This window comes from Hippoglossus hippoglossus, chromosome 9 (assembly GCF_009819705.1).
Source record: "Hippoglossus hippoglossus isolate fHipHip1 chromosome 9, fHipHip1.pri, whole genome shotgun sequence".
Taxonomy (NCBI): domain Eukaryota; kingdom Metazoa; phylum Chordata; class Actinopteri; order Pleuronectiformes; family Pleuronectidae; genus Hippoglossus; species Hippoglossus hippoglossus.
In genome coordinates, this window is record NC_047159.1 from 26383543 (window position 1) to 26395610 (window position 12068).

The following is a 12068-nucleotide window of genomic DNA, read 5'->3' on the forward strand; positions in this document are numbered from 1 at the left end:
TTGATTAATTAAATAAAAAGGTAAGTAGTGTAGTGGATAAAAAAAATCTGACTTTTAATTTAGTACAAAAGAGGGTATCATCACCCCATCAGGCAGGATGCTCTTTGTAGAACATTCCCTAAACAAAGGTTTTGGGCGACACTAGTGGTGCAGAACTACTCATGGCTGGGACAAAACCAGAATATAAAGATCAATGCTGCGTCTGCTGTCTTACATCTGTCGCATTTCCTCACTCTTTCTGAGGATTAAGGGCAGAGGAGGTCTCACCTTGTTAAGCCCTGTGAGACAAATTGTGATTTGTGATTATGGGCTATACAAAAATTTGAATTGATTGACGCTCACCTGTGGGTCAGTCTTAATCGAGAGAGAGATGTTTGAAGTAAGTTGTCAGAGAATTAATGTTGTTCTGAAACCAAATTTCTCCAAGCTATTGAACAGTTATTCTCTGTTGAATCTGTGGAGAGAAGGCACTCTGACTGTCTTTATCAGGGGAGTAAAATGTTGAACATTTGCTGGATATAAGTGTTTTTAAGCATGTTGGACATTGGGATGGCATAATAAGAAGGTAGCCCTCAAGCAAACATGTCAGAACTTTAACCGTATTTAAGTAAAATTTAATAGAGATATTGGATTGCATCACATGTATTTTAAATTGTCATATCTTGCAGCAATCTTATACAGGCCTGACTAAATCCCCCCTCCAAAAAACAATAAAAAAACTTTAAAGGTCTTTATTAGTCATCAACAGTAGAAAGGTGCTATGTGCTGACTTTATTTCATATTTCTGTGCAATATGTGTAATCCATAGACTGCATAGATGTAAAAGAGTGTGGCCCTTTAAATGTATAGAGGAAGGAAGACGGAAGTATGACGACGTACAGGAGAGTGGACCAATGGGATGTAGAGTCTGCTGCAGAGCGCTCCACATTGACTGAAGTCTACGTTGTGATTTTTTCATCAGTGTTTTACCATCAACTCCACCAGCGCAGGTTTGTATGTGCGTGCGTGTGCGCGTTATCAGTTCATCTCATAGACTGTGGTCCATCTGTTTGCGTGTGCGTGCGTGCGTGCGTGCGCGCGTGTGTGTCTGTGTGTATCTGTGTGTGTGTTGTGGGCGGAACACCACACTACAGACAGTGCTAACTTAGCTAGCCCCAGCTAAGGTAAAGTAACCACCGCCAGCTCGTTGCTAAATTATATATTTTTTAACAAACTCAAGCAGTAAAGACTATAGTTGTGTTGTTAATAAACATTTATTTCAGTGTAACTGTTGGTGTTTCACCCGTCGTTAGAACTACGGAAGCCCTTAGGTTCGTACCATGGTTACTTCCATAGACACTTAGTTACCACACGTCAAACTGCGACTTAAACGTGTAGGAAAACAAAATGATAATGTGTGAAGTTACATGATGTAGTTGCTAGCACGTATTCTCTAGTCAAGCTCCATGTCACCATCTAGAGCTCCATTAACATGAGATTATAGTGGTACGGTTCTTGAACTTTCTTTTACCACATATTCGCTTTTATATGTCGTTACATAGTTGGTTTAACTACAAGCACAGTTTGCAAAATCTTTCCAACGCATGTGTGTTGTTTCTCAGCACTAAAACTGTTGCTCAACCCTGTAACTCACTGAATATCTTTGTGGGAGTGAGTGGGGCAACTCCCAGTCTGCAGTATCCGGCCGGATGCAGATGGAGTTGGGCCTGTAGTCGCACTGTGTTGAGCTGTTTGTGGGTAAAGTTTGTTACACAACCTGGTGCATGTCTCTGCTCAGTGTTACTAAACTACTTTACTTTGTATTCACTGCTACATACTAGTATTGTGCTACTGACTATACTAGGGAAAAAACTATTTCATAAGATAAACCACAAAACACGCATCTAATTGAAATAGATTGATGATGAAATAAAATTCCTGATGGACAATGAAACAGAATCCCACCGTCAGTGCTGACTCAGTCTGTGAAAATAAAACAGTGCAGGTGACACAATTTAAAGCTTTTTAACCTGAAATGTTTTAGGTTATCTGAAGAAAACAAATAAACATGTAAGTAGGTCAAATTTCTGAGGAATACTAAGCAACATTTTGACACTCAAAAGTAGTGATTTTTTTGGATTTGCCATTGGTGTCATTTTGCAAATCAAAATATTGATTTCTATGTTAAAAGTTAAGATAATAATTCAAAGAAACTGGGTGGAGCCTTTCAGGCGTAATCGTTTTACTGCTATTTGGACAGGTTTTAACAATATGAATATAAAAAATGACATGGTATAAGCCAGTTATATCAAAATACAATAAAATACAAGGTAAAAATACACAAAAAAGAAATCAAAATGTGCAAGGTGCAGCGGAAGTCCAACGCACACTGAAAATATGACAAAAGGCAATGTTTTACAATGATGTATAATAATATAATCATTGATTCCTGCATGTATCTCACAAATGTGATACTAGCAGGGAAGTCAAATCGCTGTGTGTGAATTGTATGCTACATAAGGTGTAAAAGTCTTTTTCTCTGCCCGTACAGTTTCCACTTGTGAACACTGAGCCCTGATCCCCTGTTCATTCAAGAGCGTGCTGCAGCCAAAGTCAGCGAGATGGAGGAGGAGGCCCAGTCTTTCTTGGGGAGGTTTGTGGACGAGTTCCCAGCTGCTCTGGAGGAAGACAGTCCGCTGCCTGTCAGCCCTCTGAGTCGCAAAGTCTCTCTGGAGGAGCTGCATGGAGAGAGCCTGGAGCTGGGCCTGAGGCTGCTGACTGCCAGGTATGACTGGAAGGAGGAGCAGCACCTCTCACAAGCGCCGGCTGTCGACCAAATAACTGACTGCTCTTGTTGCGGCCTTTGATTCTGATTCCTTGTTTGATTTGTATAACTGGCCATATTTTATTACAAAGCCACGTCTTTCTCCTTTGTGTGTGTGTGGGGTAATTAATTTTCGAATTCCTAATTTTCCTTTTAATTAATTGACTGCATGTCAACAATCAGGTAGATATCGCATTAAAATATGCAATAATTAAGATCAGTGTGAAAAAAGGAACAGTGGCATTGAAATGTACCTGAATTTAAATGATCATAAGATTAGCAGTCTCCCTTCCATGAAACCTGCATGGATGAAATTATGAATAGCCTGAAAAACATAATGTGAACAAATGCACCATTGAGCTTTAGGAAACAGGCAGCAGAATTCTTTGATTAATAATTAAATCAATGAGAAAATGTGTTCACTGTGACGAGGTGCAGACACCCCTTGTTTTTATTGTCTACATTAATTCTGCCACTGTAGATTGCACAGACATCTCTGTGAGGACATGTTTGGACTCGTCCTCACTTTTTGACTTTGAAAGGGCTGTTTCAGGGTTAAGACTTGGCTTTAGGGTTAGGGATTTAGTTTGGATGGTTAATGTAAGGGTAAGGGGCTATAGAATGCATTATGCCAACGAGTGTCCTCACTAAGATAGATGTACAACTGTGTGTGTGTGTCTGCATTCTGCTCATTCCTGACAGATCTGTTCTTGCCCTGCTCATTCAGGCTGTGTTGTTGACAGGGTGGCGTAATAGTTGCTGATACAGTGTAAAACTGCCACCAGGCTTAGGTGTTGTCTGGGTTCTGGGGCTACTGGGTGGTTTGGGAGTTTGTTTTACCAGGGTTGTGAATCAAAACATAGTGGATAACTGTTTTTTCTAGTTTTTAATCTTTTCATATTGAGGATAATAGAGAAAACTCTGGTCTCATCCTTGGTTTTATTATTACCTCTGCCTTTGTGTGCAAGTTGTCCGAGATCATTAGTCTCCCTCTATTCATAGTCATATTCTTGCAATGGACAGTCTATGAATGAATCTTCATGTTCAGCTAAACTTGGGAGTATAGTAGGTCAGGAAGACTACATACCCTTACTGCATAGACACCATTGTCCTTTCTGTTGTTCTTTGCAGCAGAAATGAGATGATCTCAGACATCTGAGACAGGCCATTACTAGCAGGAGCCTGACCTAGTGCTGCTTTATCCATTTGTTTTTGTTTTTTCGTCTCAAAACTCATGTGGATGTGTCAGCTCTGGCTGTACAGTTGTGTACTTGGCTTTATATCTTGACAAAGGACACAACATGTGCTTCTCCTGGTGTTTGTTATTTCAGGGGTGCTCCTGCAGTCCTCAGCGCCCTCCTGTGCCAGGCAGCGTTGTCTCAGCTGCTGCGGGAGGACCTTTCACGTTTCCACTGCCCAGAGGAAACCGAGGCCAACCAGGAAGAAGAACAGAAAGCAGTCTGTGAGTTTTATTTTGTTACCTTCACCAAGGAGGTTTTGTTTTTGTCTGTGTTAGTTTGTTAGTCACTAGGATTGCGCAAAAAGTACTCGTCAGATTTCCCAATATTTTTGTGGAGGGACATGACTCAAGGAAACATTTTACATAAGTGGGGGGGGGATTGGATTTTTTTATTTTTTATTATTTATTATTTTAACACGAAGTTAGAGATCTCTTATGTTATTAAGAGATCTGTAAAAAAAATGTGTTACAATGAAAAAGGTGGCAGGACAAATTAAAACATGTCAAGCTGCCAAAAGTCTAAATAATTAATGGAATACACTGCTTTGACATGGTCAGATGGTGCATTAGCCTTGGTGGAGGTATGCACTCTCTGTTCTGAGCTCTGTTCTAGTTGCTCATTTTGCTGCTGTTAAAGCTTAGTTTGTAGAATTTAGTGACATCTAGTGGTGAAGTTGCATGTTGCAGCTGAATGCCTCTCACCTCAACCCTCCCCTTCCAAACATGAAGAGAACATGTGGCAGCCTTCAGTTGTCATAAAAACTCAAAAGACATTTAGTTTATCTAGTCTGGACTGTGAAAAACATGGTGGCCTGCTCCCGATAAAGGATTTAAATTAAGAAGAAAACAGCTATTTCTGCCAATAGATCCCTTTCACCTAAATCTTACACACTGAACTTTTAAATGATTGTGTCATGTTTGGGTCCAGCTGGAGAATATAAGTGCAATATTAATTATTTTTTGTAGAATTTTTTTAGTCCCCACTCACAAAATAGAATCAGCTCCTTAGCTGTTGAATGCTCCAATGTGTTCTTCAGCCAATGTCCCGCTTTCTCTGTCTGCTGATAAGAACTGCAGCATTAGTGAAAATCTCTATGTCCCATAGACAGTCTAAGAGTCGGGATGTCTGCTATGAACAGCTGGTTGTTTTCATTCTCTATCTTCTGTCATGTATTGTACTGTATTTACCAACAGCAAAAAGTAAGAACCCAAAGACTGTGATTTATGTCTTGTTTATGTCTGTTTTATCTAATCGTCAGTACTTCAGTCAGAGGCAGTCCAACGCCTCTTCCTGAATAAGGTGATAGATGTAGCGCTGGCATGGCATCAAAACTTCCCCAAGCCTTCCCCGTCCCCTTCCCAGTTCCACCGCTGCTCTGTTCATGCCATCAAGAACACGAGGAGAAAGATGGAGGACAAACATTTGGCCTTAGCTGAGTTCAACCAGCTCTTCGGAATCCAGGTACAAGACTTTGACTGCAACACCAAACATTGCTTGTCACTGGATTTCTTTTTCTTCTTTCTCCTGTTAGTTAGTGATTGAAAAGCTTGAATAATACAGAAATAAAATGGCTTTATGATTGAACTTTGCAATAGGTCTACCAGTACCTTATTTTTGCTGACTATCCCTTGCGTTATATCTATAAATGCTTCATATATTAAGGTGTCTAAGGTAAAAGGTTATGTAAGTCAATACATTTTGATAAAAGATAAATGTACTGAAATTGTCTTAAGTTAAAAAAAGATTTTTTCATCCAAATTTTTCTAAATATACACATAAAACATTAATGCAAAAGATTTCTACATGTGGAAACATGAACAAATATTTGTAAACATACAATCATTTGACCTATGAACATTTTTAGTTTTCTCTGCTCCTCTCCCACCACTGTGTCTTACCATCACTTATTCCACCTCACATGACATCATCCCGAGCATACAGCATACAGTATGATGAGGCAGAGGACAGGGGTCTTGGCAAAAGGAAAGAATGTTCTACCTGTTTTGTTTTTTATTTCAGATTGATTTAAACAGGATAATGCAAACAACAATCTTTGCTCAAGGGATGTCCGTTTTCATAATGTTGATAAAATATGTCTAACATATATTTCTTTCTCTCTCCACACCATGGCCCAGGATGGAGTGGAGCGTGCCTACTATGCCGTTTTTGATGGACATGGAGGGGTGGACGCTGCCACCTACACAGCAACCCACCTCCATGTTGCCCTGAGTAAACAGGAAATGCTACCGAGCGACGCAGCCACTGCCTTTAAAACCGCCTTCAAACGCACAGATGACATGTTCAGAGACAAAGCCAAGAGAGAGGTACTGACGTAGCACTGATTACACCCTGAACACTCTGCTGTCAGCTTGTACTTACTCCTGACCTTACACACTAGTGTGAGTGTACATTTAGGCTTAAAACATGGTGTAAATGAAGCTGTTTCGAGTTGAGTTTGAATGTCGTGGCTTGCAGACACTTGGATGACACCACAGGAGCAGTATGGAGGCATGTTATGTTTTTTCTGTTGTCTTATTAAGAAGAGGTCACAATTGATTTCAATTTTATTGGATTCTGCTCTAACAAAGTTTACCCCTGAGACTCCTTAAAGGGCCCATATTTTACACTTTTCTGGGATTTGAGGTATTGGTCCCCCTAAGATGATATATCAGTGGTTTAAAGTCGCAAAAAACTGCTGCAATGTGTATTTCCATGTCCTCTCTTCTGCCTCTCTCTGGAGCTGCAGACAGAACAGGCTGTTTTCACCTGCCTCTTGAGCCCCTCCTCTGATTGGCTGACTGCACTTTGAGTGACACGCGACCAGGCCTATCACTGGTCTCATTCTGGCGCATTTACGATCTCTCTGGTAAACACAGCTGAAAGTCACGTTGTTATGTTTGGATACCGCTATAGAAGACCAGCCATATATTTACAGTAGGTTTCAACAGGATGTTTCTGAACGGTAAGTTACACCGTCCTCATGTTTGTTCAAGTTTTAGCAGGACAGTCGGCCAATGTAGGAGTAACGTCCCGAGTCACAGTACAGAGTTTCACAACGGAGTAACGTCTGCGTACTGAGCACAGCGACAAGAAGAAATAAAGCGTAACCGCTGGTCTCGAACAGTAACGTTCTTAGGAGGAATGTGCACGGACACATTCTCTTCCTTGCATCCCTCCACGCTGCAGTGTTTCTTCAGTGTTGTTTGTTGTGGTTAGCTTTGGTAGCTAACAAGCTGCTAGCTCAGCATCATGTTGGCTTGGTGTCGCGTTCTGTGTGGAGGGGAGGTGGTGGTGACGGGGAGCGGGGGTGGTGGGTTCGGAGGCTGGACTGGTACCGGCTGGGTGGGGCTGAGAGACGAGTGCGATCCCGAATGACATCATACGGGGGAGGAAGTACGAAACGAGACGTTTCCATAACATATTTGTTAGAATGGAATGAGTGAAATAGTCCGCGGAGTGACTGTTTTCATACTTTTAGGGTCCCTACTGACCCCCTTCAAGTTATTACGGATAGTAAAAACCCAGAAAATGTATTTTACACAATATGGGCCCTTTAACTCTTTTGTGAACTCAAACACTCAAACACATTGGTATAGTGGTGAGTAGTTAATGAGGGCATTTACATTTTTTTGGTGAACTATCCCTTTAAAAAACTAACAAATTAGTTAATTTAGGTACAATTTTAATCACACATTTCAACTGTCAGTGTTGATCATGAATCAAATTTCTAAATAGAACCACAATATTAATTTTAAGGCTTTTGGATGAAATTATTTTTAAATTACATTTACCTTTTATGATTTTATCTACCCATCATATTCCATTTCACAATTAGATTTTGTATGTGGCTTGATCTTTGATCATTTATAGTTTTTACTTCATATTTGCCTTAATTAACATTTCTTTTTTAAATTCAATTCTATTTAAAGGTATGTGAACTCTGTGTAGCACCTAAACATTAAAATCAAGGCCAGCTGGTTTTCCCAGTGTGCATTGCTGCAGAGAACCTCAGGCTGATTAATATCCTGTGTGTTTTCAGCGTCTGCGGAGCGGCACTACAGGCGTGGTGGTGCTGATCCAAGGTCAAGAGCTGACTGTGGCCTGGCTGGGAGACTCTCAAGCAATGCTGGTCCGAAAGGGTGAAGCTGTTACACTCATGGACCCCCATAAACCAGAGAGAGAAGTAAGGATACATCTCTCTCTCACACCTACACACATAAGCGCGCACACACACCTACACACACAAAAGACGTTTTGAGAAAGGCGCTTCGGAGAATATCTGCACGGGTCCGGACTTTCTCCGTAGTTTGCCTTTCAAATGTGAACAATGCAGCAGGTCCACAACAACACAGATATCTTTGGAGTGTTCAGGTAAAGGGTGGGGGAGCAGGCAAGGCAGGAAGTTACGCATTAATCAGTTGCGAAGAACGAGTGTTGTTGTTTACAGCACATCGACACCGGTGTTGGCCCATATCACCAAAAAATCTGGAATCACCTTTTCTTTCCAAGTTAACATCTTTGTGTTTTCTACGTAAATGGATCCTTTCTTTCATCCTTAAATATTTATTTTGTTTTGTTTTTGTCAGTATGCTTGAAATGCCATCAACATGCCCACTCACTCGTGGTGAATCTGTATCTGCTGTACTCTCACAAGGGCTCATTTAGACATTATCCAGAGTTTCTACTTGGAGGCTGGAAGGAATGTTTGAAACAACCATTATCATTACAGACAAGTTGGTTATCAGATTCAGCACATTAACAGCCAAAGAGAAGCCATAATAAAGGTGCTTTCAGACATTCACTGAACTCCGGAGATCCTCTGCATCTCTCTGGAGGTGGTGATCATCGCTGGATTCACCGCGAGCGAGTGGGAGGGATGATGATGCTTCTAATACATGACAGTTGCAAAGATACAAAAATCAACAAAAAGAAAGCTAATATCTCTCGTTGAAAACACTTATTGATTAATCCCCCAAAAAATCATAAAATTAATTAGAAATGAAAATATTAATCTGTTGCAGCCTTAGATGACAGTAACTTGGGACAGGTCGATATTAAATCATCACTGATGCCTGTTCCAATAACTTCACATGAAAAGGTGATCAGGTGGTAAACTCTGTCTCTTATTTTCCCCGCTGTCCAGGATGAGAAACAAAGAATTGAGGATCTTGGCGGCTGTATCACCTTCATGGGTTGCTGGCGTGTTAATGGCACCTATGCCGTATCGAGAGCAATCGGTAAGTCAGTCACAACCAGCAGGATCTGAGAATTAGTGCTGATACAAACAGGGTCTCAACCCTTGTTTTTCTCAGCCTTACTGCACGGTGTCTCTTGTGTATTAGCGGTAGAAAGGTATTTGTTCACCACATCACTCTAACAGTACCGACCATATGTATTCGAACACAAGGACACATTTTATGTTTCTCTGGCTCAATGCTTCAGCACATTCAGTTTGACAAAAGATAATGGATACAAATTGCCAGGTCTCAGCTTTAATTTGAGTAGGTTTACATCATTATAGAAAGAACTGTGCATAAGAGTAGCCCTTTTGTGTCCGAGTTCACTGACATTTGCCAGTGACCAAGGACAGCCCCCCCAACACACACACGCTGATAGTGAGTGCCCTCTGCTGGACAAACTACTGCAGATAGTCTGCTTCTAGAATGTTTTGAATTTGAATGGGTCCTTACAGGTCGAATACAAACTTTTCAACCCATGTTCGATATATTTTGATGTCCAGGAAACCATATATTAGGATTGTATTAAGTCTGCAACACCTGTGATCAGTTTTTTGCAGTGAAGCAGAGAATATCCTCACTTATGGCTGCACTGTACTGAAGGTTAAGGGGCAAGGTATTCATTTGGTTGCAATATGCAACATCACCACAAGATGCCACTCTGAACCTTTAAGTCAGTGTGATTTCTCATCGTCTGTATCCTCTCAAAATTGTACATCTTTTATAAATAAAAAATACCTAATAAGATGATTTGCGGAGGATAACGGTCTATTTCTCTTTTTAAAGACTCTGGTTTAGACTATTGTTTTACACAGCTGAACACTAAACATGGTTGTGACTAAAAATGTTATTGCCATGAGACAATACTTTAAAAGGTTACTGCTACTGTTATCAGCTTTAGAACTGCAGCTTAGAAAATTAATTAGCCAATTAATCAAAGAGTCCATAGTTTATTGCCCAATTAAAAAAATAGGCATTAATGTCCCCTTGGCCACTATTACCATAACTGACATATTCAACATTTACCTGTGATTTAATAAAGAGACCCTTGGGTCTGGACTCAATCTGCTTGAGGATTTCCTGCTGTACTTAGCTGCAGCTACTAACCACACATTCATACCTTTCCTCCAGGTGACTTTGACCAGAAGCCTTATGTGTCTGGAGATGCCGACTGCTCAACGGTCCAGCTGTTCGGTGATGAGGACTACGTGTTACTGGCGTGTGATGGCTTCTTTGATACAGTCAAACCTTCAGCAGTCCCAGATCTGGTCTTGGATGCACTTCAGCAACTTGGTGACCCTGAAGGAGGAGACACTCAGCCAAAACAGTCTGAGGAGATTATTGGACTGAGAGTCGCTCAACATTTGGTAAGTCATGCTAAGGCAGCTGGCTCTAGTGATAATATAACAGTGATGGTGGTGTTCCTGCGTCCGCCAAAGCAGTTGCTGTCTCAAGACCCTACTACAGGAACTGCACAAGCTACTGCGGACTCCACTTCCCAAGATGCTCGACAGCAGTGAAGGAGGGAATCTGCTGTCCAGACACCACTTTGCTAAGCTACTGCCTGAATCAGTATATCGCAGCCTTTTTTCAGTCCCCGGCTCCTGACAGACATCCTGCTGACTGACAAAGTTCATTTGATGCTAATGTCACAGCAGGATGTCATCACACTATGTTACTGCTTTGCAGCAAAATAGCAGATTCAAGTGTTACTAAACCTGACCACATGGTCACAACGGTCTGATGGATGCAGGGCTACAGAAACCTGTACAGCTACCTGTAATGGAACAGCACGTACTGAGTCCCCAAACATGTTCTCACAATAGAGATGTGCATTTTTTATCTCATCAATAACCAATGCTCATTAAGTAACCATTAACTGACAAGAAACAATTTTTACAAGGATACATTTTTACATGTACAAACAACAGCCTAAACAATAAAATAGACCAATAATTCTACAGTTTTTCCCAATGATTAAGCTACCTGAACTCCATCAAAAGCATCAGGATCTGTCCTGCCGCCTAAGTGTGTCAGTAGACCATTAAAACATCCATTACGTTTATACCATCCTTGGAAGTCAGGCAAACCTAATATTGGTTCTAATTGTTGCTTTGGTGATTATGAAAGTAAACTGCTGCATATACAGTTTGCAATAAGAATAATCAACCCCCATAAACATACCAGGCCAATGTCAGTCCTCAGCATAGCGGACATCTTGTCTACTGGTTTTTATTTAGAAATGGCCACCTGCTGTTCACTATGAAACCATTGGCAGAGAAAATGCCATGTTAGTGGTTAAACTTTATTATGTACATCCCTATCCCCCAAACCAGAAACTACTATTGTAGGTATACTACATGCCCCAGGTTTGCTGTGCTGGTTTAAAGTTGAATATGATATCTTTACAACTGTATGTGTGTAAGATTTTTAAAGATCCTGCTTTAAACCTCCGTATTGGTTGACTTATGTGGTATTGAGTGTAAAAAGGGGTTTATATCTTTGTGGGACTTTAGCTGTTTAGCTGTATAAGAAATACAATTAACATACATATTGCAAGTATTGAGTCTTTGTTTCTGTTATAGCACTTTTGCCTCTGATGGAAAACTGTACTTTAGCAGATGTGTGATTATGACATGAAAGGCCATAATGATTTTAATTTTATAAGCTGAACACTGAAATGTGAAATTTAACCACTAGAGAATACTTGATACTGTGTCTGCATTGAAAGATTTTAATTTGAAAACCGTTTATTTGAATGTGTGGTTTGAATTGAGCTCTTTTGAA

General features: G+C 40.6%; 1 protein-coding gene across 1 annotated transcript; it reads left to right on the top strand.

Moving 5' to 3' along the window:
- The first annotated feature begins 631 nt into the window (after window positions 1-631).
- Window positions 632-11456, top strand: ppm1f (protein phosphatase, Mg2+/Mn2+ dependent, 1F). The gene is made up of 9 exons (XM_034595810.1): window positions 632-989; window positions 2531-2764; window positions 4135-4265; window positions 5303-5505; window positions 6180-6368; window positions 8084-8227; window positions 9188-9281; window positions 10413-10893; window positions 10937-11456. Exons 2-8 carry the CDS (start codon window positions 2601-2603, stop codon window positions 10799-10801), a joined length of 1314 nt encoding a protein of 437 aa, XP_034451701.1. The 5' UTR covers window positions 632-989; window positions 2531-2600; the 3' UTR covers window positions 10802-10893; window positions 10937-11456.
- The last annotated feature ends 612 nt before the right edge of the window (window positions 11457-12068 follow it).